The 27,569-nt window shown below is 39.8% G+C and overlaps 1 protein-coding gene across 1 annotated transcript in view; it reads right to left on the reverse strand.

Annotated features, from left to right (window-relative positions):
• Pard3b (par-3 family cell polarity regulator beta) overlaps window positions 1-27,569 on the reverse strand; it is a 1,014,040-nt gene that overhangs the window by 44,935 nt on the left and 941,536 nt on the right. The window contains exon 22 of the mRNA XM_027941877.2: window positions 9,940-10,019. Coding sequence (XP_027797678.2) covers window positions 9,940-10,019 — 80 coding nt within the window. The remainder of the gene's footprint in view (window positions 1-9,939; window positions 10,020-27,569) is intronic.

Here is a 27,569-nt window from a genome sequence, read left to right on the forward strand (position 1 = left end):
TAACAAAACTCAATAATTGAGTTCCTTTATGGTTCCTTTTCCCACTTTCCAAGTGCTTCTGTTAGGAGAGGGCTGCAGAGTGAAATCTGAAGGCAGGGGACTGGGGTCTGGGGGCTGGCAGTCTGGTCCAGTAATATGAGTACAGGCACTTGTGCCCCACACAGCCAGAACCATGCACAGCCTTGTGTCTGCTCCCATAGGAACAGAATAATTAGGAAAATGGGGCCATGTTATTTTAACTTAGGAAAAACTTATCATAGTGATATAAGAATAAAGACTATGAGGTTCAAAAGTATTTGGGGGAGGTATTAGGGATTGAACCCAGGGGTGCTTAACCACTGAACCACATCCCCAGCCCTTTCTATCTTTTTATTTAAAGACAAGGTCTTGCTAAGTAGCTTACGGCCTCACTAAGTTGCTGAGGCTGGCTCTGAACTTGCCATCCTCTTGCCTCAGTCACCTGAGCCTCTGGGATTATAAGTATGCATTATCGCTCCCAGCCAAAAGCATTTTTTAAAAATCTACATAAATTCCAAATTATTTCTTGCATTTGATTACTTTTTTTATTTTAAAACCTGTAGATTTTAACATTTCCCCCCTTTTTTGAACCCTAAAAGAAAAGTGAATATGAATGTATTCTGGGTGGGTGGTAGTGCTGGGGATGGAACCCAGGGCTTTGTGAATGCTAGGCAAGTGCTCTACACTGAGCTACATACACAGCCATGAAAGTATTTTTAATATGATCTGAAATATCTTTTGTCCTATAAACATATGATTTCAAGAAAAAAAGGGGATTATTCTAATGTCAACATTAGTGGTGTGGCAAAGTAAAATAAAAAAGGCCTTGGAAACCAGAAAGATCTGGGTTTGAATTTTGGTCTGGATTCTGCCACTTGGAGGATGAATTCTTTTTTTTTTTAGTTAAAGATCATTGTGAAGACTACTACCCAGTCGATTGGGAGGATAAAAGGGGACAAGCTAATACTCAACACAGCTTATGACTCCTCCCCCTTTGCCTCCATTGTCCATAGTTTGATTTTATTTTTAAGTATCATTGACTAGGAAAAATTATGACACTTTGAAACAATTTCATGCAGATCTTGGTATTAAAAAAAGAGAAAATAAACAGTGATTTTACTGCTAAATACTCCCATTGAATAATATATATTTGTCTATGTGGTGAGACACCAACTTTTTTTTTTAATCCAAGATGCTTACATATGTTAGTGATGTATGCCATTTAAAATAATCATAAAGCATAGGCCTCACAAATATACAAATCAGATATTCTGGTGGATGAAAAACTTGCTGTAGGTTGATACAGGATGCCTGCATATAGCAAACCCTGGAACGTGGGCCAAGGGACAGTAGCACATGGCTGGAGAGAGATAAAAGACAGGGGGAGGTGGGTGCAGAATGAGAGTATGAATTGTGCAAAACAGTGTAGTATTGTTAAGAAAATCACCACTATAATTCCAGGGCAATGAGCTTCTGGAGGCAGATGGTTAGGATGGTAATAAAATAAGAAAACATCAAGAATTACCAAAGAATACGAGAAATTAGCAACACTCTATATTAAGCAGATGCCTAGGCGCACGCACACAGACACACAAACACAGACACACAAACACAGACACACACACACACACACACACACACACAAATCCCTTCTTTTCTTTTGGCTGGGGAAGTGGGAAGTAAATTCTAAACCTCATGTAAGTGTATGCAGGAAGGAAAACATGGAACTCAGCTTACCAAGCTTAACATATTTCAAGTCCAAGGTAATGTCAAATTTGGCACTCTTGAAATAGCAGGCACATATTCTTCCTCTAAATAGAGTACTTAGCCAGCAAATATGCACTAGTTTAGAATTTTCTATGGAAAATGAGAAAAAAGTAAAAAAAAATCTATGGAATTTAATATATATGGCCCATCAAGATTTAGTTAAAGCTACTTTGGGGACATCAGTAGTGTAATGGGTCTTAACATGTTTTAAATCACTAATATTCTAACTAAACTCATAATGGAGGCCTTCAACTGAATAATTAATATCAAATATTCTAACTGGCATCAAGGATATATTGGCTATGAGGAAATGATGAAAAGTTTGATTAAAATGGACTTTTATCCAAGGAACTAAGTGACATAAAAATGATATGGCAGTAGCATTAACCCCCTGATCTCAGCTGTTTGGCATCTTAAAGTGATATTACATGCTAGGGCTTTTGCATTTTCAGGAAGTTTGAGTTGACACTGGAGACATCTTTATCTCACAGAGAATTAAATCCCTGCTAATTCATCATTTTGTCCTCAGCATGAAGACTGAGGAGGTGTCAGGGGGCCAAACAGGCAGCTGACGCTACTTAGAAGGGAAACTAGAGACAAGATTTCCAACACAGGAACCTGAAGAGAAGGGATGAGAACACTTAATATGGTGGAGCGAAGGAGTGTCACTGATTTTCAGAAGGCATTAAACCCTGTCATTCCTGGATGTGGAGGATCTGCTCAATGTGAATTCTCCAGCTCATTTTAGTATTCCTGCAAAGCAGAGCAGCGGTGTCAACCACAAGCCCTGAAGGGGGTTCCTTGTGGTGAAGGAGGTCCTTCTGCTAAGGTTGTACCCTGAGGAAGGTGTCAGAGACTGGCCGTGGTGCATAGCATCCTATCGAAGCATGACAGGCTGTCTGGAGGCTTGTGGGGAAGTAGTACTAGTAGCTAAAATGGCTTCAAATTTTGGTAAAACATTCCACTGGCTGCCATGATTTCAGGGAGCAGTCCATACATATATTCCCATGAAGTGCCTTATTTGACAATGGGGCTTATGGAAGAAAGAAGTACTCAATTTGGCAGTATGAAGACTTTAACTTGTTCAGACCCCAATGGTAAAAACTCATTCGCAACCAGACAGACAGACAGACAGACAGACAGACACACACACACACACACACACACCTAAGGTTCTGATTGCTTAAGTTTTTATTGAACTCATTAACTTACTTAACCTGAATTACTCATTGAATTACCATAGAGATAACTTGAGCCAAAGCTCAGGACTGTGGCATTGCTGGAAATCACTGCAGAATTCAAATGTCACCACCATCTGCTTAGCAAGTGTTTCAAGAGAATGCAAGGTTGGCAGAGGATAATTCAATAGCAGCGAGCAGAGCAGAAGTTAACTGGAGAAGAGAACAAGAGAACTCAGAAAGACAGCATTTCCAGCAATAAGGGAAATGACAGGAAAAGGCTTAGAGGCTGCCCAGACAACATGCTTTTGGGGATAATAGAATGCAGGTTGCAGGCTTTAAAGTTAGCCATCCCTTGGGACTGGAGTCTTCTCAAGGATGGGCAAAAGCATATGTAGGCATGAAAGCTGAAACCAACAAATTGAACCAACTGGAATGTTAAAAGTGGAAGTATGCTCTTATGGCATGTTCTCCTGAACTGAACACAATCATACCCAATATGAAAACACTGGGAACACACTTGGAAAGCAAATTTATTTTGGGTTCCTAGGAAGCAAGCATAAGCTGTTTGCTCCTTCTGAAGTTGCTCTTTCTATCCAAAATCAGCTCTGGTATGTTGCTCCTCATTACAGAGCCAAGTTGAAAGCTGCTTGAGATGTGCAGAGAAATACATTTTTCTCCCAAGTAATTTTGGTAATATGGCTTAGAGTGGTGACAGGACTGGAAGCCATGCTTCCCAAGCAGGACCTAGGTCCCTCACTGGTCTTGGGAAAGTGGTCTTTTCTGTTCACAAGAGTGTTCATGCAGTGCACCACCAGAAAATTCATTGTACTCTTTTTACTTCTGCTAGACATTATTCTTAATCGCGAAGAACCAAAGTACCAATTTGCAGACGCTGCTTTTTCAACTCTCAGGAGTGTTCTAACAAAACAGGATTCTCTTTTTGGTAGGCAAAGTATATTGCTTAATGTTCATCTAGCAATTACACATTAAACTGTTCATATTTCAAATGAAGGGCCCAAGGGAAGGGGGAAAGAATTGATTTTATGACAGCATTACAGAGATGGTTGAAAGGCATTACTTAACCTGTATATTAGTAATGTTCTGTGTCATATACAAAGATGAATAAGACATAGTCCCTGTCCTCAAAGGCACTTACAGTTTAATAAGAAAGATAAACAGGCGAGCAAATAATATAAGGGAGCATGCTAATCACAGATCTGATGGTGGCTCTGCCTCTGAGTTAGACCTTAGCTGCAGTGGTTCTATGAACAGACTTACAATCAGACTGCCCAGGTTCAAGTCCCAGCTCTGCCACTTCCTAGGTACTAAACTTGGACAATTTTATTCAATCTCCTTATGCCCATGTCCTTGTCTATGAAATGAGGAATAATAATAATAGGGTCGCTCTTGAGTCATAGGGTTGCTGTGAGCATTAAGTCAGTAGATGCAAAGTGTTTAGAACAGGGCCAAATAAGTGCTCAGCTAGGGTAACTATTTAGAAATTGGGACTCCTATTGATTCCAGGAAAAAGTAGACATTCTCATGGAATACTTATATTTGCAAAAGTGCCTTAAAATAAACTGTCAAGATAGCTTGGGGAGGTTTCTTTCCCCTAAATGACCTGTATAAAAACAAATCTATACTCATCTGTGCATCAACATGATAAGAATCTATTGTATGTATCACTGGTTCTGGTAGTAGGCATAAAAAAATCATGCATACAAGATGAAGTATCTTATTTCAAGGAATTTATGATCCAATGGAGGTAGAAAGGGTTAATGAAGAATTATAACCTAGGACTGAGGATGTAGCTTAGTGGCAGAGTGCTTACCCAGATTGTACAAGGCCCTGGGTTCAATCCCCAGCACCAGAAAAGGTAGGGATAAGAATGATAATAAGAATTAAAGATAATTTAGGGTATTTTGAGTGGTACTGGAAAGGAACCAAATAAATGTTATAGACGTTAAAAGGAAGAAGAGCCAAAGAAAGATGACTTGGGTTTTGGCATGCTACGTCAAGCAAGAGTGAGATACGGAGGTTAGCCAGGTACGTTCAGAATCATCATCATCATGGTGAGAGAACTGAATCTGTGGGAATACAGGAGACTGCTGAGGGAGAATCTACATAAGGGAAACAGCTGGTGGCAGAATCGAGGGGAAGTCACAGGGGTATGATCAGAAGCCTGGGATAGGCGGCTGCAGTGTGATTGGTCCTGGAACCCACAGGCATAGGCCAACTTTACTCAGGAAATGAGGGCACTGGAGGAGGCAGGAAGGTTCTTCTCTGAGGAACAAGATTCAAACACATGGGGCAGTTCCGCCACCCCAGCCTTGCTTAGCGGTGAGCCCTGGAGCTACATGCTCAGCGCTGCCCTGTCCAAAGCCAACAATAGCTAGGTGACTCTCTGGGGCTCCTCCCACCAGTGAAGAGGGTGCTGCATTCACACCCTGTCTGCTCTGGGAGCTATGGCATCATATTAAGACTTCCACCCTGGTATGGTCCTAGCCTTGTATCCAAGTCTTGTTGGCTTCTAGCCTAGACCCGGCTCAGCATCCCATATAATGGATCCCCTAGTTATAAGAACTGCTATCTCCTTATGGGTCCATTAGCACAGCTCAGATCACATTAGTTTGCTGTATTTCCTTGCTCTCGATCATCTGATCATCTGCATGCCTGGTTTTCCCTCAGAGTCAGCTAATTCTTCAGCTGCAGTTAGTACTCCAGTGGTCACCATGCAGGTGTTGGCTCTTCCCTTCCCCATAGGGCCGAAGGGACTCTCAGCAAGCTGTGCAGCTGAACCTATGCATAGGCAGGGGGAGGAAAGCAACTGCAGGGACTTAAAGATGCAGCCTGGAGAGGGAGAGTTGTGGTAGCAGGTCCCCAGGAAGCCAGTGAGAATATGGGTTTGCCTCATTACAGAAAAGAAAATGGCTTCCCTATAGAGCAAATCAGAGAGAGCTAGCAAACAAAAACAAAAACAGTCCTTCAAATATGTCAGGCTCTTTAAGGAGGACTTGCTTATATTTCCGTATTGTATTTAATACGCATACCAGTGCTAGATGGAGACCTTATTGTCACCCTCATTTGCATATTAGAAAGCAGAGCCTTGGAGCCATTAGATCCCTGGCCAAGGCCACACAGGTGATGAGTGACAGAGCTGGAGCTTCACTCCTGGCCTGGCTCCAAGCTCTGGGGAACTGTGTGTCAGTGGAGACTCAGCATTCTGAGGGGCGGAGAGCAGAAGAAGTTGAGGGACTCAAGTTGAGTGCTTCAAGGTCATAAAGGAAGGGAAGTGAGGTCATCTCTAGAGATGGGGCTTGGGAGCTTAGTCATGTTCATAAGACTTAACAGGAGTAGAAAGGGGTCGGAAGGGCCACTGCAGGATAGTCAGGGGAGTTGACTACACGACTAAAAGGAATGCTGGCCGGCAGCAGCGGCCCAGCTGGCGCTGCCTCATGTGAATTTTGTAGTGTAACCGATGAATGGGGTTTTATGAATCTCCCCAGCCACCTCCCACCACCCACGCACACAGGACTGCAGATGAGATGCAGCCGTGTCCTGCTCGCTCCTCAGGACTCCACACTTGATTATAAACCCGGAAGAGCAACATCATGTGCTGGTGCACTGAGCCATCTGTAGAGAAGGGGCTAATGGGCTCCCGCGGGGCCAGGGATGGGCCAGGTGGGAACGGTGGAGGCTTGAGATGGGAGAATAGAGAGTTCACTACTGAACAGGCCGACTGTGAGGAGGCCTGTAAAATCAGAATGGGGCCTGAGAGAATTGAAAGGGGCTGGCAGGCTGAGTGAAAAAAGAAGTCGTTTGCAAAAATGCATGCATGGATGTTCACACATTACAGCAGCCCAGGAAACAGCCACTTCCCCCACTCACCCAGGGTGAGTAATAATTTGTGTCAGGCAAGAGTAAGGGGATGCTGATTTCATTCTGTTTATGACCAAAGAAAACTGGGGCCCAGGTAAAGGCCTGGGGTTCGCTAACGAGGTTGTATTACAAACCACACTCTGCTTTCTAAAACAGCACCCTCAGGAGAAAAGAAATAAAGTTATTTTTCTTTGGAGGCTGAAGATTTAACATTGCTTAACAATAACACTTAACATCGCTTAGCCTTTGGCCTTAGGTAGCTTCTGGATACCAAGCTCTACGCACTGTCTTCCTCCTGTGCTGGCCAGCACCCTGGCTTTATTTTGTGTGGTGTCATTTAGTTTGGCAGCAGTCTGCTTGGGCCTGCTTTAAAGATGACAGAGTTCCATGAACTCTTAGAGGGGAGCCCCTTGACCGGGGCTCCTCACCTACTCCATGCACTGTGGGGCACTTTCTCTCTGCGGATGCCTCCAAATTTGGCGTATAAATCAGCGTTATTGAGTTTCTCATAAAAACTCCTGTGAAGATCTCCACAAACAACACAGGAACCATATCAGTCAGTAGCATATTAAGTCCCCCGTAAGAAAGGCCACCAACTTCCTAGAGATAGAATTTATTCCTATTTTTAATTAAAAATGTAACTCCATAAATATTTTAATGCTCCCTGCCTCTGACAAAGAGGGCCCCCGTGCCTACAGAGCTGTATTTGCCTCACTGTCCGGGCAAAGGGAGGGAACAGGGAGCTGGTGTGATTCAATTAAGAGGATGGTAAAATCTCCAGGGGTGGGGGTGGGGTAAAAGAAAACCAGGGTCACTGTCACAGGCATTCAGAGCTGAATCGGCACACTTCTCAGAGGCCAGCAGTGTACCCCTCACCTCTGCATTTTGTATCTCATTGGGGAAATATGGTTCCCATGGATTGGGCTCAGTGCCTGGGAGGGAGCTCTGCCTCTCATCTCCTCTTCAGATGGTGAGAATGGAAACACGGGTTTGAGCTCTCCCATCGAGAAACTGGTGCCAGGGGTCTCTCATGCATTTGTTTGGGCCCTGTTTATTCTCAGTCATGGCTGCTTCTAGTTGCCAGGTAGTTACAAAGATCTGTTTGCACGTGCAACTAATCACCCCGAGCATTGTGTATGTGTGTGAATGGACTTCTCGCCAAAATTATTTTCAGTCTAAGATAGCTTCCCTTTCAATCACAGTTATATTCTCAGGGCTGGCAGGATTTTGTCAATTCATACTTTGTGATGATAGCTCCAGAGCCTCGGTCGGCATTAATGTACTCTCTTTGTCAGAAACCCCTTCCACAGTGTTTATTCTTCAAACCGACTTGTTTGGAGTCAGCCATGATTGAGTATTTCAGAGCTAATTAGTGAAAATAAACAGGAGTTGGAAATTCAGAGGCCTTTATATTAATAGTGCTGTAAGCATTTGATGCATTATGGCAAAAGGCTGATTTTCTTGACTCCTTTACTAAACAGTGTAGTCCTGAGGGTAGAAATGGGATCGTGTCTCAGTCTCTATGTTTTCAGGGCCCAAAATAGAGTAGATAATCAGTAAATACATGGGGAATGAATAAATGAATAAAATTTATAGAATTTTAAATGTGTTTTCTGTGCTTTTGATTTGTAATATATATATATATATATATATATATATATATATATATATATATATATATATATATATCTCCATTTCTGCACTCAGAGTATGAGCTGGCCAGGAAGGCATTAAAGCATTTCCAGTTTTCCTCCACTTCCTCCCTCCCCACTAGGAACCTACCACTTTCCATCTGCTGTAAGTACAATTTCCATACACTTCAGCAGTGAAAGCCGGAAATCTTACATATTTAAGACAAATTTTGGAAACTACTTCCATTTTTTAAATGAAAACAAAATACTAGGCCAATACAAAATAGGGACAGGAAATCATGGATGATAAAAAACTACGAGACAACATTAAAAAAAGAAGAAGAACACAGGGAGATAAATAAAATACAGTTGTGTGGAAGCATTTAAAATATTGCATTCGGGTATTCTGTCTAATCAGTGTTAAAAACTGGTTTCTGCTAGATTTGAGATTTTGTCACTTTTGAAAAATCAACATACCTAGGCCAAGAGTGTTGTAACAGTAAGGATGTTATTTTTATCAATTTACCTGCAGAATTACAGCCAACAAATAACCCCAAACAGTAACCCCATCTCTAAGTTAGCAAGCCAGCAGCTCAGCTTTGATGGCCTTAAAGCTGTGCTTGGGTCCTCCCCTCACCCATTTCTAAGGTAATACTCTGAAACATTTCAGCTTCATGGCTGACATTAACTTTTCTTTGTCTCTCATTCAAACTCACTAATTCTCACACTCTCAACTCATCTCGCTCCCATGGTAGCTGGAGGCTAAGTCATCTTAGAAAGGTTTCCTCTTTGTCCTGTGCTCTGATAGTGCACTAATATTACTCTTCATCTCATAGATAAGAGTACAAACCTCTGAGAATTGCATCTCATTTTCAGAGGTGTCTAGTTACAGCATAAGTGGATCAGGTTAGGTCAGAATGGCCAAGCAAACTTTTCCCATGTCATTGTTTCTTTCCCTCATTGTGTCTGGGCCTTTTGGCGACATTTGCTTATTGCTTGAGGACACTGTCAGATACTAAATCAAGTAAAAAACACCTTCCCAGGTTCACATTTCTCTCCTGCTTTTTAACACCCACAAGAAGCTCCAAGGTTAAGGTTGGCCTGCCCTTTCTTACTGGTAACTTCTAGGACAGAGGATTTACTATTTTATTGTCTCTAAGCTTGGTGCAGGATGTTCAATACCATTTTTATAGCCATGGCTTAGGATTTCCATTCAGTATCCAATATTCTTGCTGACATGTTCAATTGCAATGATATACTATTTTCTCCCCTTAAAAAATAGCCCACAAGTGTTTCAATTATTAGCACAGTTGAGAAGATGGCAATAGGGCTGCAGCAGACAGCAGTAAGGCAAAAATTATAACATATTCTCCATTTCAAAGCCAGATTTCTATTTCATATAGACTTCTCTAAAGGCTTCATTTGTGGGTGAGCTGGTGATGGGAGACCCTTCTGTGACCTACCTGGGTAAAGATGCATACTGTCTCTCCAGCCCCTCAAAGCGGAGGTTGTGTGCATTCCCATCTGGACCTTTTCCAGACACCTGTGGAGAGAAAAGTAATTAGAAATGAAGAACCATTATATATCCTGGGTACTGACAATGCATCTCAAAATTATAATCGGTGCACAAATGCTGCAGCCGCCTGCCAAAAATCAACCACAGGAAAGCAAGCAAAAACTCAGCATCCCTATAGGAACTGGTAATCAAGCCACAAATGTGGGTTTTACCAACAAAGTCACTTCTTTCAAAAAAGGTCATTTTCAAACTGACTCCCTCCTGTCTCCATGCTAGGGATACTCTGTAGGCTGTAAACCACCTTCTTTTTCTTTATAAAATAAACTTCAGTTTTTAGGATAGTTTTAGATTTATAGAAAAACTGAGCAGACAGCACAGACAGTTCCCATATATCCTGCACCCAGTCTCCCTATCACTACCTTCTTACATTGATATGACACATTTCTTATGATTAGTGAATCAGTATTGACATATTACATTACTGCTAACTGAAGCCCATATATTCTGAATTTTACTTAATGCATTTTCTGTGTCCAGGACCCCATAACATCAGAAGCTCCTCTTAATTAATTTTTTTTAAAAGCACCTTTTTCACAAAACTTACAGATACTGGGGACAACTACTTTTCTACTGCACAGTATCTGAACTTCACTTGGTTCCCTTCCTGTGAACAACCAAAAAGTGATAAACTGTTTCCCACCCATATGAATGGAAAGGAACTTTGTCCCTTCCTGTTTACTTCCTGGATTCACCTCTCTTGGAGCCTTTTCTGTCACCTTCTAGGATCCTGCAGGGCAGCCACTACCATCCAGTAGGTTCTCAATAGCATGTTGGTTCCTTTAATGTAAAGACCTCATATCTTACCCTGCCATGAATATACAGGTATTTAAAAGTGCTTGTTGAGTGACTGATTTCTTACCTGTTCACATCAACACATGTAGTATTACAGACCATTCACCTGCTTGGGCATGGGAGGAACAAAGAGAAAACCCAGGTTTTTATAATTGGGTGGAGAGGAAGAGAGCATGCCAGTTAGCACAGGAAGTAGCCACTGTGTGGAGGTCAGTAGTGGAACTTTCTAGACAGCACTCAACAAACTGGAAGCTATTTTCTTCCTACCCAAAGTCCAAATTCTACAGGAAACCACTGTCCCAGATTGTGTGGGGTGTGTGTATGTGGGGGAAGAGAGGCTGTGAAAGCAAATTCATACAGGCATTGAGAATAAGAAAGACTATTGTTTTTTTCTTTTTTTTTTTAATGAGAGATTTTTTTTAAATACTTTTATTCTATTTATTTATTTTTATGTGGTGCTGAAGATTGATCCCAGTGCCTTGCACATGCTAGGTGAGCGCTATACTTCTGAGCCACAACCCCAGCAGAAGAGAGTATTCTAATTTTTGCAGAAGGCCCTAGAGAATGTGTCCTGTAACACCTCTTTATATATCAGTAATACATGGAACAGGAGTGGTTGGAGTTATGTGAGAGGGATAGAGTCCAGTGAGGTACCTACGCAAAGGTGAAGACTGTGCAAACTTCAAAGCAGCTGCAGATAGAGATGCCGAATTCTCTGCATTAGAATAAAACCCCGATTGAAGCCACTGACCTTCCTGCAGTACACCAGAAACAAGGATGGTGACAGATGGGGGATACTTAATAGAGCAAAAGAAGTGAAGGGCAGAATACCATCCTCAGCCACATCTATATAAGGTTTGTTTTGTTTTTCAATAATTTCTTATGGAGGAAGAATTCATGTGACTACTAGCACTATGTTGAAGATTTTTAACTGTAGAGGTGGGAAAGGCACTATGCTTATGTATCCTAAGTATAAAATAAGACATTCTATTTTTTTGTAACTGTAAATTTTCATGTTAATACTTAAAGTATTCAGAACTGGTCTGGCCTCATGATGATGGAGGCTAATATTCTGGTAGCTGCAGGAGGCAGCACCTATGCCTATTGCTGTTCTAGCGAGCTACCTACCTGGCATTCTAGATTCTGTGAAATGTAACATCATCCTTGTCCTGAGGATCTTTCTGTCTTGTTGGGAAAACATGCATTATAAATGAAAATAAAGAAAGATGACTGCTTGATGTCTGACCAAGTACTACTCCGGATGCTACCAGCAGTAGCACAGATGGGGCCTGCAGGTGTTAGGAAAAACTTCATGGGAGAAGCAGAACTTGGGCCAGGTTTCCAAAGATGGGCATCATGCTTGCACATCAAGAATTATTCTCTTCTGCACCAACTGTGTATATATTGTGTGCTTATTAATATTGCAACTTCATGAATGCAGTCATCAGTTAGTGATTACTGAGCACCTACCATATTCTAATGCCATGAATGGCACTGTATTCCAAGCAATGAGTAAATCCAGGCCCTGTTCTCCAGGAGATGGGCCTGCAAACAATTATGGTACAATGAGGTCACCCCTAGTGTGGAAGTCTGAGTAAAGAGGCAGCACTAGAGGGAGTTGAAGACAGCTTCAGATGGGTGTTGATGCTTCATCAGAAACTTGAATATGAATGAGAAGTGTTTTTTTTTTTTTTTGCGGGGAAGAAGGATGAAGATGTAGAAAGAGAGGCCAATCTGAGTAGAGAGAATAACAGTGGAACAACATGGAGGCATAAAAATAAGCTTTGTTTTCAGAGGATGTCAGGATTCTGGTAAAGCAGAAACTGTAAAGAAAAGGATGTCATTAAATAACAATAGGACCACTGACACCACTACAATGGCTGTGGCTATCACTACTGCACTGTCATTGTTAAAAGAATACTTTTGGCAGCAGTTTTAGGTTCACAACAAAATAGAGAAAAAGGTACTGGAGAGATTTCCCATAAACCCTTGCTCCTATATTTGCATAGCCTCCCCCATTATCAGCATCCCCAACCAAAGGGGTACAACTGTTGCAACTGATGAAGCCACATTGAAACATCATAATCACTCAAAGTCCATGGTTCAGTTAGGGCTCCCTTTTGGTGGTGTACATTCTGTGAGTTTAGACAAATATATAATAACATGTATTCAACATTACAGTGTTACATAGAAGAGTTTTAATGCCCTGAAATGCTTAAGGCTCTGCCTGCTTATCTTTCTTTCTCCCTATCTCTTGGAAATTATTGAACTTTTTATTGTCTTTACAGTTTTCACTTCCATAATGTCAAATAATGAGAATCACATATTATGTAGCCTTTTCAGATTGACCAATTTTGCATAGTGATATGTATTTTAGTTTCCTCCACGTCTTTTCATGGCTCAATAGCTCATTTCTTGTTAACACTGAATAATATTCCATTTTCTGGTTCTACCACTGTTTATTTATCCATTCATCTACTGAAAGACATCTTGGCTGCTTCCAAGTTTTCACTGCTATAAACATTTATGTGCAAGTGTTTGTGTGGACATAAGGTTTCAACGCCATTGGTTAAATACCAAGGAGTGCAATGGCTGGATCATATGGTAAGACTACATTTAGTTTTATAAGAAACTGCCAAACTGTCTTCTGAAGAGCTGTACCATTTTGAATTTCCTCCAGCAATGAATGAGAGTTCCTGTTGCTCTGCTTACTCAACAGCATTTGATATTGTCAGTGTTTTGCATTTTCACTATTCTAATAGGTAGGCAGTGGTATCTCATTGTTTTAATTTGCATTTCCCTGAGGACATATGATATAGTACATTTTTCTGCATGCTTATTTGACATTTGTGTATTGTAGGTGATGTTTCTGTGAACATGTTTGGCCCATTCTTTAATTAAACCATTAATTTCTTATTGTTGAATTTTAAGAGTTCTCCCAGTTTATGACTTCACTTTTTATTCTTTTAATGGTGTCTTTTGCAGAGCAGAAATTTTTAATTTTAGTGATGTACAACTTATCAATTCTTTCTTTCATAGATCGTGCCTTTAGTATTATTTCTAAAATGTCATCACCAACAGAGTAACATAGAGGTGGATCAATAGGATTGGCTATAGATTAAAGGGAAGGTGTTTCTAGAATAATGCCTGAATATCTGAGATAAAGCGATCTCCTGAATTTGGCAACATTCACCCAAATGGGAATAAAGGAAGAAAAGATTTAGGAGTAGAGAAGCAGGGACTGTTTAAACATGCTGATCTTGAGTTGGGACATTTGATGGAAATATCTGATAGTTGAGTATAAAGGTATCTGAACTAGAGATGTAGAATTGGGAAATGTTCAACATATGGATGGTACTTGAAACCTTGAAAAAGAATGTACAGGAAATGTCTATAGTGACAACAGAAAAGAAAAAAAAAACATGCAATGAGAAGAGAGAAGAATACCCAAAGATAATCTTAGGAACACTGTCACTATGGGACAGGCAAAGAAAGTTGAGCCCAGGAAAAAGTCTGAGAAAAAGTACTTGGTCCAGAAGGGAATCAGGAGAGAACATTACAACAGAATCAAGAGAAAAGAATTCCACGAAGGAGGAAGGGGTCAGCAGTGTCAAAATTAGTCAAGAGCTTCAAAGGAAACAAGGACTGTAATGTACATGGTGTGCTGCCACTTTACCCAGTCCTCCCTTCTAGAGTCTGGAAACATTAAAACTACCTGCCCCAGGAACTACTTGCCACCAATGTGCAGGCTGTGATTTAAGTTATGCCATAACAATGGAGAAAAGGAATTGAGGCTGTGGTGCACTTCCACTGTTTATTCTGGCCAGCATACCTTTAGGTATGCTTGGTTTTCCTGTAGCAGCTTTAGCAGATGTACCACTGCTAATTTCCAGTGTAGCTTTCATAACTGGTTTTTGAGTTGGTAGTAGCAGAAGTGGCTTCCTGATTGAAATACCTTCCTAATCATGGTGGTTTCTGATATAGGCATTGATGGGTTCTGGAACCTAAAGCTTCCTGTACAGAAAGGGCAGCAGATCCCTCCAGTAGCTCATTTCTAAAATGTGGCTTTGGCAATCATTCCCTAAAGCTTGCCCAAGGATTTGATTTGTTCACTTTCCTTATGGTTTTTTTGGCTTATAACTATGGTTTAAAACTTGTTCCTGATTAAACTAGCTAGAGTGGATGTTGTTCTCTGCAATTGAGGAATGACCAGTTGATGGTCTGCAAAAGTAGATGCTGAAATGGGCAACAAGATGGAGATTGGTTCTTTACTGGAAGTAATTTCAGTGGATCCATGGAGAGAAAAAGCTAGACTCTGTGGTGTAGAAAAATTCTTATGGTTTGCTAATAAATAAACCACTACTGATTGTACTGTCTTAGTCTATCATGTTCACAAAATGGGATTAATACTTGCAAGTACATAAACATTTGTTAGTGTCTCTTAAGTAGAGTAAGATGCTAAGAACTCTAAGATATAGAGACGAGAAAAAGTCCTCTCCAGGGACCCATTGTTGGTTAATGGAAATGTTGGGAACAAATTTGTGTTCCATTTTTTAAAAAGCAGATTTAACTGCTTTTTATCCCTAAATGAATATTATGGAAAACTACCCAAAGATGACCTCTGTTAATGTTTACAAATATATACATATTTTAAGGGTACGTAGAATATTTTTATTATCTATTATTAGCATTTTTGTGTGCTATTAGTTGTATTCCAGAACCAAGAATTTTTAAGGCTATATAATAGCCTATTATGCAAATAAATCATAATTTGTCTAATCTGCTCCTGCAATTTGATCAATTTTTAAAATATTATGATTAGAAATGGTAGCAATATAGATGAGGGTGTTGGGTACAAATATTCTTGAAAATAGCTATAAGTGGAGGGTAGGAAATTCCATCTAGAGGGTTGCCAAAGAGAAGCTAATTATAAGAAGTTGTACTGAAGTCCTCAGGAAGTCAGGCCACTTGAGGAGGGAGTGAGGGGAGAGAAAACAGGCGCAGGCATTTATAAGCTCATTTCTCATTTTGCTCTTCTCTCAAAAAGATTCAGAAATGTTTCTGCTTGAAGATTTCCTTATTAGGTAATTTCCCTCATCCCACATACAAAAAATAAGGTCAGCTGCTCCGATCCAATTAATTTTTTTAAAGCCCCTTATCTTACTTGGGATCATGCAGGTTTTTTTTTTTTTTTTTAATGTAATGACCTAAATATAGGTCTGATGAAAACAATCTTGACTTAAATCATAACAGAACCCTAGCCTTTTACACAACAGTGTAATGTTAGAACTTAGTCCTGGATGTGGAACATATTTATCTTTCTCTTACTGAAAAGTCCAGAAAGCAAAATTTCTGTGAGTTTATTCAAAACTATGTGAAGAGCTCAGGCGTTGGTGTGCCTTAAACTGGTGACCCTCTTTGGCCAGATGAGGACAGCTTCTGAGAAGCCAATCAGGAGGGCTGGGTATTGGGAGGAATGCCAAATTAAGATGATTTTAGTCCATGGGAGTGCTCCCAGTTTCATTCACTCAGTGCCTACAGCTGGCTAGGGTGTTAAAAACCTTGTTAAAATAAAGCTATTAGTCTTGTCTCTATAAAAGGCAGTTGCTGCTTACATTCAGGGTTCCTTAAATTGGTATGTATTTCTAGGCCAGCATTGCTAGAATCAGCAATTTCATAAAGCAATATCCTAAAAAGCCATTTAACCCCCCTAATTCCTCCATTTGCAGATTAATGGCAGAGGGGAAGATTTAATGTTCTTTCAAACATTTTTTAACAATTCATTAAAAATAAGAGAAAAAATCACACAGGGAATTTTCTCTAAATGTCTGATGATGAGAAGCGGAAACAATTCAAAATTAACATGTTTTTCTAGCTCCTATAGGTTAGGACACATTTTTGCTAATGTTGTAATTTATGTCTTGTAAGCCAATTTTCCCAGGAAATTTAAAAGCTGCTGTGATGGAAAGGCTATGCAAAGTTGCAATATGGATTATTCACCTACATATGACATTCTTGTTTACAAATATGTCTCACTCACATCCATTACAAAAAAAAAATGAGTTTCATGCTGCCCAATACATCCTAGGATTAAGATGCAAAGTATAAAAATTTTGATGCCATTTTAGGAAATGTGCCTTTCATTTCAAGTTGGTATCATGACAGATATTTTTGAGCAGGGTTTCACATTTCTTTTTAATTCCATTGCTCTTACCTAGTTGTAAACTTGGCTAGAAGATGTTTCAAGGAATCCACACAATGAAAACTTCTAAAAAGTTACGAACTTGGCTTTGAGCTTTGTCTAATATTAAAGACATTCTGCTAAAATGCTCCATGTTTGGAGGGGAACTAAGGCAGTACTCCAAACAAAAAGAAACTAATCAAAATAAGTTGTTTACCAAATTCTCTTTGGCAATATAAAATATATTATGCCTGAGCTATATACTTACAAATATCATCCAGAGAGGCAAAGAACACAAACTTGTTTAAACCATTATTTCTGAAGTGTTTGTTTTCTCTAATTTGATTTTAGCAATTTTGTCAAATAACTGGGTATTCAGCTTATAGACTAGCATAGAACATCTGCTAGTTCAGAAAATACAGCAGATAAACTATTTTAAAAATAACTCTTGGGTAAGCTTGTTAACCATTCTGTGTCTATATTTCCTCCCTTGTAAAAATGTCAAGAGTTAAAACAGAAATTCTCTTCTAACTTGTACATGTTGATAAAAGTTACCTTCCATACAGTTTTAACATTTACATTGACCACTTTCACCTCATTGATACAGGAACTGTGTGGGTAGTTAATGACTTCATAGCTGAATGACAAGGATAGCCATGTAACCTGTAATCTGTCTCTGCATTATGAAATTATAAAGTATTCATTGGGATTTAAGCATGAAATCTTATGCGAGCACTATCCAAGTATTGCCTTTATGTACAATGGGCCATGGCATCTTAACAATCTGAACTATCTCTTATGATTGTCTTCTCAGAAAATAAAATCAGATGTCTCCTGCCAGCTCTGTTTGTGTCTGGGCCTAAGATACAGTTACCATAGAAACTATGATTGTGGATACAATTTTACAAATTTGGCTTCATCTATCAGATGCACTCTATGTGTGTGTGTGTGTGTGTGTGTGTGAGAGAGAGAGAGAGAGAGAGAGAGAGAGAGAGAGAGAGAGAGAGAGAGAGAATATGAACATGCACACACATATGTGCCTTGCGAATAAGCTTGAAGAGCAAATTTTGGCTCTGTGTCTTTAATTAAAGAGCCAGGCACCATTTCTCATTTCCTTTCTCCCATCTGTCTACCTACAAATAGAGATATTGCAACACTGGCTAAAATGTCAACTCATACTTGAGAAAAGACAAAGGTCTGATGAAAAGATGAAAAAAGCTATTAGAAAGAGCATTCCCTAATACATCCATCTGTCTCCTGTCCTTTATCTTCAGGGACATACTAAACAGGAATTTGGTGGAGTTTTGGTCTGTGACGTTACTCACTAGATACTATTGCCCAGTACTTACTTACTGAACTTGGTCTCTAATTGCTTTTTGGATGTGTTATTGTGAGTCATTTATTCCTCTCTGTTTTATTTTCTTGTACTGTCACAGGATTTTTTTACTTATCCCAAAAGAAACAAAGTTGACCCTCAAAAATGTTCAACAATTAAATGATACAATGGCTTATTCATATTATTTCTTATGAGTTCACACTAACCTTTTTGCTGATAGCCCTATAGAAAATACTCACTCACTAAACCTTGTTTCATTTATAAGGGATAAACATGTAAATGCATGCAAAAATTTCAGCTCTTTTGAATGTTTTTGTTTAAGTCACTGAGCAGGTTCTGGTCACTTCCGTTTATAGTTACTGGAAAGAAAGGACTTTCCAGAATATTCTAGTCATGATGGTGAGCTCCAATAAATCAATGCAACCATTCCCATCTCTGCCTCACTTCACACATGAGCAACTGAGAGCTAGTTAAGTGACTTGCCTCAAGGTCCTCAGTAGCAAAGCCAGGCTTCAGATCAGGCTTCAAACTGAGATCAGTCTGACCCCAAAAGGACACTTTTTCTACTCATGATGCTTCCTCCTATGCTGTCTGTGGTCATTGGAGTTACTGTTGCTCATATTTTCTAAATGAAGAGCTGAGACACAAGACCCACAAGTACAAGTGACCCTGTAGTGGCAATGCAATGGAACATGCAAAATTGCAACTATCTGTAAGCATTCTACATGTGTCTGTGGTCCATCACAGCCATAATCATGGACTCCAGTGGCCACACAATATTTATTTCACATAGCTGGAGGCATTAATATATTTATATATGCTAATTGTTTTAGTATAATAAAAGTAATTTCTAAGTAAGAGTTAGGTTTTATTAAAAAAAAAAATAACTGCCTGTGTGGTCATTGGTCTACTAATTTGGTTTACCCAAGACCCCAGACTGTAAGCTTCATGAGCATTGGCATCATGCCTCTGTTCACTCCACTACATTCTCGAGACCTGACATATCATTTGGTCATGATTACTTACTGAGTGAAGCACAATCTTCCACAATCTCCTCAGTGGAAGTTACAAAGCATTAGTAGATTCCACAATAGCTAGCTATGTTTTTGAGTCTAACCTGTTAAATAGTAGAAAATATATTAATCCACCTATTCTTTTTTTCCTTACATTTTTTAAACTTGGTGCATTACAGTCATCAACCTGTTCTTAAGGGAGGCTTACCCTCCAGAGATCTGTCTCATAGCTCTGCCTTATTAAGGCTGCCACTGTTATTTTGTTTGCGTCATCCTGATTTTCTTCACATCCCTTAAACAATAAACTATAAACATTCTTACAATTTAGATTTAAACTGGAATCTGGAGTCTAAATCAAAACAACTTTAGGAATCTTTGTTACATAATTGCTTAGAGAGTAAGGAGATTCCAATTAACTCAAGACAATAGTAGCCTGGGAGGGGAACTTATCCAATAGGACAAAGTACTGAATATTTCTGAACAAAACTATTGAGACTGTGAATAACTACTTGGGAATGCAGCACCTGGTTAATTCACAAATGTTAATTCACAAATTTGTCAGACTCATCCTACCATTAATGCTGGAATCAGAGAGGCATATGTTTCCAAATTTATATTCACCAAATTATTTTATGACTGACTACTTTATCGGATGAGTTCAAGTTCCAGAAAGATGAATGAAGTAAGATTGAGGAGAAATAAACAGATAACATTCTAAAAGTTATGTTCTTATGTCAAAACCTAGCTTGAAAATCCAAAGCAAGTACACACTCAATCTCTCTCTCTCTCTCTCTCTCTCTCTCTCTCTCTCTCTCTCTCACACACACACACACACACAATTTAAGAGTTTTCTATTGACTAGTAAAGTTCTACCTCTTAGTGTAGTATCCAAAGCTTTTAGTGACCTATAACCACCTAACTTTCCAGCTTTATCTTACCCTTTTCATTTAAGCTCAATGATTTGATATCATGTGTTTTATGGGTCCTGAACTTCTATGTCTCTGGAAGTATGCCTGTTTCTTTAGTGGTTCTTCCCATGGCCCCGTTAATTCCATAAACATGGTAAGGGCTCACTCAGTGAGGGCTGAATGAGTGAATGAATGAAGAAATGAACGTTCCAACTGATTGTATTCATTGATATGAAGGAAGAAAAACAGGTGGAAAAAACAATGGATAAGGAAAACAGATTCTATAGAGGGTGACAAGAGGATTAAACACTAAAAACAGAGAAGATATAGGGGCTGGAGTATGGCTCAGTGGTAGAGCACTTGCCTGGTATGTGTGAGGCCCTGGGTTCAATCCTCAGCACCACATATAAATAAATTAAAGATCCACTGACAACTAAAAAAAAAAAAAAAAACAAAAAAACAGAGAAGAGCTCCTGGAAAAGGGGATATAGATGGGAAGAAAAACAAAACCCAGAGAATGGAACTAGGAGAAGAACAAGCTAAGCTATTGCAATCTAGTCTAAATTTTAGCACGCAGGTTAATTCCTGTCCTAAATTTCTCTCCATTAATCATATCCTTGGGTCCATCTGAGCACTCCATGCTGCCACCAGGCTGGGCAATATGGACTTTGTTCTCATTAGATGCATATATCATCTTAGTTTCAAAGTTTTAAAAATGTGATTATTTTAAGTCAACATTTAAAGTTAGATTTGATATAATCATTTAATTGGGCATTGATTCATCTACACAGAACTCATTACTGAAGTCTTCAATTTCACCAACATAATTTCCTTCCAAATTATCTTTTATCTAGATGCTGGAAGTCCAAGTGCTATGAAAACTTTGCCAAAATAAAAAAGCTTTTAGATTTCTAATGCTGGCTAGACAAAAACCCATGGAAGATTGTTGAAGAATAAGGCATGCTTGCCAACTGCCAGATACGACTGCTTTTCGCATAATTAATGTCATTCTAGCTGCTCGAGTACCATTTCCATCCTCTAATAATTTCCATTAATAGAGGAAGTTTCTGCAATAATTTTTTGCATCCTGCAAAATCACCATGGCTTCTAGACACCTTTTAATCAAAATAATGACAATAGGTGAAAGGGGGATGGTTAGCGCTATTACTGTAATCCTGGGATGCATTTGCTTTGTCATTCTTTCAAATCTCCAAAAACTGTCCAAAGGGCTCATCGTGTTGACTGCTATTATGTCAATTAAATATTCGTGCTTTGATTTTAATAGCATGGAATCATGTGCATTTATACCAAGGAGAGAAAAGTATATAAGATGAATGTGTTGGACAATTTACCTTCCCAAAAAAGTGAGTTTTTTAAAGGAAAGAACAAATGATGAGCAGATGCAAATATAAGCCCAGGTCTTGTGAAATATGATAATTGTATAATACTTTAAGCTGAAGATTCTGATAAGAGGAAGTCAGAAGCCAGCTGCAAATCATAACCTAAACCTGCCAATTCACACCATTTTTTTTTATTATGCTGTTTAAAACCCAAACCAAGGACTCTGCTCAATATGTAAAACTATGCAAATATATAGACAGCAACAATGACAAGAGTCAGCTCAGTTTCTCATATGAGTCCAGAATGGATGCTGCCATAATCCTGTGCCAGGGAGGAGGACATCGAGGCTGTAGTTAATACGGTTTCCAGGAAGCCTGGACTTCTCTATAAGATGAATACTGAGGCTAAACTAAAGAAAGTTTGGGTTTAAGGGAGACCACCACTGAGAGTATTTCCTCCTCTGTTCTGAGTTGCTTTCGAAGTAGTGAAAGGCTACATCAAAGACTCGTTCTTCTTTGCCTAATATGGCTTTGAAGAACTCCACCTGAGTCACATCTAACAGTACTTGGTCTGCTCTGTGAAGTCCACCTAGTGGAGATCAGATGATGCCGCTCAGGTAGGAAGCACCAGGGGGTAGGGGCAGTGTGTGGCTGTGGCTACTCATGATCTGATTAAAACTTGAGAATCAGTTCCCTGTGTTACTGAGGAAATAATACCGATGTATGGGTTTTAATAGCCAGTGTTAAAATGGAAAAACAGCTGCTCATCAATTGTGATAACTGTACTGCCACTTTGTAAAAGTGGCCTGGCAGGGACCGAGGAGAGGACAGAGTGCTCAGCAGGGTTGGCTTCAGGGTGTGGATGCTCATGGGCACCTGACCATGGGCTTGCTGTGGCTGTGCACACATCTACCCCAATGGGAGAACTCTGAGGAGTCAATACCAATTTTCAAAATACCTGTCATGTTTTTAAAGTGTGCTGTCAGTTTCTACATACATATAGAATGAATGGTATCTCAGCAGATACTATGTTCGTAGAGGATTTTTCAATAATCAAAGTATTTTCTCAAACATCATCAGATTTGCTAGGTACTGCTACTCTGACCAAGAGAATGTCTGGCATTGTAATTGCTTGTAAGACAATTTGCTCAAAGAGAGAGGCCTGGCAGGGAGGGTAAGTGAGACAATCCCAAAGAGTACCATCATTCCTAATGGGTACCTGATTCTGGCATTGATTATCTATCTGGGAAGAGCTTGAGCCTTCTAATTGAATACCAAGAAGGTGTGATCTCAGGCCTGCACACAGGGTGGCATGATGGTTAGGGGTGCTCACTCCAGGTACATCATCTGGGTTTGAATCTGGCTCCATCACTTGTGCAAGTTAATTTTGAGCCTCATTTTCCTTACCCATAAAATGGAATTAATCATAGTATCTACCTCAGATTGATGCTGTGAAGATTAAACAATAGGATGCATGCAAACTACACAGTACTTGCCATTCGTAAAGTCCACTCACTTATACATTTAAATCTTATTTTTTACCATGGTTGCTACAGTGACATTGAACCTGACCTTTCCCTTGGTAAGGAAAAAAAACTTAGAGAGAATTTCTTCCCTGCCCTGTTGACTCATTTTCATGATATTTTGACCAGCCTTGGTGAAGAGAAAGAGAGGAAGAAAGGAGTGTGTGTGTGTGTGTGTGTGTGTGTGTGTGTGTGTTTGTATGTATTTTAAATTTGTTGATCTTTTTTCTTCTTTCCTGTTGGATTGTGAGTGTTTTCAGGGCAAATCGTCCTGTTTTATTCACATTTGCTACTCTTCTGCACATATTCATGCTCAATAGATCATTAAAAGACTGAAACATCAACTAAATGAAAAAAGTAATCTTAAAAGGGGAATGTAACATAGGCAAGCAGAGAGACACATAATCCTAAACTGCCTCAAGAAAAATGACTCTATCAACCTAGCTGGCCTACCTCGAGAGGCTAGCAGCAACTAAGCATGTTGCTCCTGACTCTTTGGGAACATTACTTCTCTGACTGAAGTCAAGAGATGGTCTTTGCTGTGACTTAGGCATTTGACAGCACAGATGTGACTTGTCCATTGTATTACATTACTGTACTGTTTGAAAGCAAATGAAACACTGGGACTGTGTGTGCAGTCCTCGTGACTGGATGAGAAAGGATGACAACAGAATGGTCTCTGAGCACAGGTAGAGAGTGAATCCACGTTCATTTACAGATCTCAGTCACACAGCTGGAGATCCTACCACAGGCACATTTTTCTAAATGAGTGCAGCCCCTAGATGTAGCTCTGCAGTGTGCTGGAAGGACCCCCTGTCATGTTTCCAAGTCTGGGAGCAATTCAGCTTCTTTGTTCAGGTAGATGCCCTTTCAGGTACAATTCTTCTAGAGAAGCAAAGATACAGAGTCTGAAGGGAAGCATCATGTAGCAAGAGGTCAGCAGACAAGAAAAACAAAGAGGAGGAAAAAGAAACCATTACTTGACAAGATTCTCTCTAAGCAAAGTGGTAAAATAGCATCTTGGGCAACTAAGCAATTGAAATGCTTGTTGAGCGCCATTTTGTTGACTTCTCAAATTTAAGGAGAAGCAATTTATCTACTTATGTATAGTTCTATTCATTATGTCCCAGTATGGTATAATGTTGAGCAGAAACCGACACCTATTTATTATCTAGTATTGCTTTGCACTGTTTCAGTGGGCTCAGTAGGAGAATTGTTAGATGATTTATAAACACAGGCCTAATATTACTAACATCCTAAGATGTTGGCCAAAGAATATACAGGGATCTCTACTCATCAACCTAATGAAATTAAGAAAAGTGAAAATTTAGGATGAATATTGCAAAGAATTTCTTATAGTGTAATCCATTAGGATGAGGGATAATTTCCCAGGGGGAGTTGATTTATATGTTAGAAAATGTATAATGCCCATTCATAATGTATTTGTGACAGATGTAATGCCATGTCCATCCATAAATCAGATTTGCCTCCTGTTAGAAGCCCCAGAGTCTTTCCCCCCGAAGCTTATCCTCATGGGCACTGACCTGAGAGGATTTAAAATCCAAAGGGCCCAATTACCAAAACTCTTCCATCATGTAATTGGCCTTTGGTATGGAAAATAACACCAGTATTAATCCAAGTCACTTGGAAGGAAGTAGAGTGAGCAACATCTCCTGAATCTGTCAGTTGGCCCAACAGAGTCAAGGGATGGGTCTCTGAGCATCTTCTCTGGGGACCATGTGAAATACACTGTTACTTTGCAGACAGCAAAACTGGATAAATTATCATAGCAATCCACAAATGAGTTACTGACCAGGTGAAGACCACTGGATTCAAACTTATAATGTTCACGGGGGAAACATCATTTTCAATTTGAGGGTCACCCACTGGGAACCCATCCAAACAAAAAATGGGTAGAACCATCTTTCCTTAGAAAGAGACATCAAACACCATAACTCATAGAGCAACAAGAGTCAAGAGAGTGGGAGCTGGAGAAAGCGATGCTTTGGAAAGAACAGGAATGAAGCCTCTTTCACTCGGTTCCTGGGAACCTAGGAATATGTGGTTCAAAAGTAAACCAAGTCATTTTCTAAAAATCAAAATTCTATTTGGTCACATTTTCAATGGTGCCACGACCCAGCTGACAGCCACCACTCCCTTGCTCTATCTTGCCATCCTCACTTAATGAGAATTCAAATACCTGCTCATAGTTCTCCCCTTTAAGGCCCCCATTTCCCCAGATTTTCATGAAAACCTAACTGCAAGAACCTTCAAACAAAGAGTGAGCTTATTAAAGGTCTTCAGATCTACTCTAGATTTCATTAGGCTTGCTGTCACATTTTTATTAGACTCACCCTGATTACTTCTCCATCCTACCCTGTGGGTGAACACAGCAGAGCTCCAGGGGCAGGTTTACAATCAGAAAGGACAAAACACCAGGAAATGTGATTTTGTAAAAAGCCCAGAGAAAAATGACTGGACACTTCAACATATTTCCAAATGCTCATTTCTAGAAATGACTGATCATTTCATAATCAGGGCTCCTTAAAATGGCAGAGCTTGGCTCTCGCCTGAGGATGTGCAGCAGAGCAGGAAGCCCAGGGCCACTTTGTTCACAAAGAGGAAATTATGAAGGTTCTGGAAGGAAGTTACTACCTCTTAGTGATGGGAACCCTTTGGATAATGTCGTCAAACATGGTTCTTTGAGCTATTATTTAAATACTGTGAATTAAAAAGACCCATTAAATCAATATTTTCAGAGATTGTAGAAGCAAGTGTATTTCTATTATGCTACAAATAAATATCCTAATAATGGTTCTATTACTGTGTGCCATTTGACCAGAGTCCTCACAGCTTACAGTGAACCACATGCTGCTGGGTATTCAATAACAGAATCGCAAACTTGTGTTAGCACACATCTCAAAAGATGGCCTTGTTTTGAAACATTCCAGGGCCTCTTCTTTGTCATGCATAGGCCACACAAAATAAGGACTCTGATCCCTTTCTCTTTCTATAGGGTGGGGTCATCTCTGAGGGACAGTTAGGCAAGAATGGAGTATGTGTTAAAGGACAGAAATGAGCTGGTGGTTTGGTTTATACCTTTAATGCCAGCATTTTAGGAGGTGTTATGGATTGGATGTGGGGTATCTCCCAAAAGCTCACGTGAGACAATGCATGAAGGTTCAGAGGAGAAATGATTGGGTTGCAAGAGTCGTAACCCAATCAGTGAATTAATCACCTGATAAGGCTTAACAGAGTAGTTACTGAAATGGAATGTTAGGGTATATAAACAAGTCAAGATGGCGCCTGGCATTTTGCCAGAGGGAGTGGTTTGTGAAGTTATGCCAGTGAGCCATTAAGTGTGGAGATTCCTTATTGATTGACTGCTGTATCAAGTTTATGCTAATTAAGATAAGCTGTGTGTATTCAGGAATGTATATATACCCCTCCTGTCCTACAATAAACGGCTCTTATTCCAGCTGTATCAATCTACACAAGTTGCTCGTCACCCCCGGTTATTTTGCCCAGCCAGCTGGGCTGCAGCAGTGGAAGGTGTGGCTAGAGGAGGTGGGAAATAAGGTGTGGCTTTGATATATATATATATATTTGTATTTGGCATGTGGGGATCTCTCTCTGATTCTGGATCATCGTGATGTGAGCTGCTTCCCTCTGCCACCCTCTCCCGCCAGGATGTTCACCCTCACCTTGAGCCCTGAGGAATGGAGCCAGCCTTCTATGGACTGAGACCTCTGAAACCCTGAGTCCTCAAATAAACTTTTCCTCCTTACAATTGTTCTGTCAGATCCTTTAGTCACAGCAGTGAAAAAGCTGACTAAAACAGGAGGCTAAGGTGAGAAGATCAGGAGTTTGAAGCCAGCCCACGCAACTCAATGAGACTCCATCTCAAAAATGAAAAATAAAAAAAGGAGAAAGGAAAAGGAAAAAGAAAAGTGTGGGAATTGCATGTTTGCAGTGCATACAATGAACAGCTAGCTGCTTCCTCTTTCCACTACTATAGATTTCACAGGTATAGAGAGCCCATGGTACTTCCTGTAGAAACAGCAGAAAGAAGCAGAGTGGGCTTGATTATGGGGCAGTACAGCTCCATGGCAGATATGGAGCTAAGAGATACATATGGAAGAACTCCAGTGTAACATGTATGCACCCCTCTATAGAGTGGAAAGCTCACAGGATACAATTTTAAACAAGCTGAAAGTGAATAGCCTTTGGTATTGGCAGTCTGCAATAACATCATTGACCACCTCTCCTGCAAATCACTCTCTAGAGTTGGACTTTTAAAGAATGTGATAAACCACAAGCAAATCCCACCTTTTCTCCTGTTTTCTAAGTATGAATACTACACATTGTAAATTCATCAGAGAAAATTATAAATAACAACTGTGGATGAGAATGGGTATATCTAG

The sequence above is a fragment of the Marmota flaviventris genome, chromosome 11, assembly GCF_047511675.1.
Source record: "Marmota flaviventris isolate mMarFla1 chromosome 11, mMarFla1.hap1, whole genome shotgun sequence".
NCBI classification, from domain to species: domain Eukaryota; kingdom Metazoa; phylum Chordata; class Mammalia; order Rodentia; family Sciuridae; genus Marmota; species Marmota flaviventris.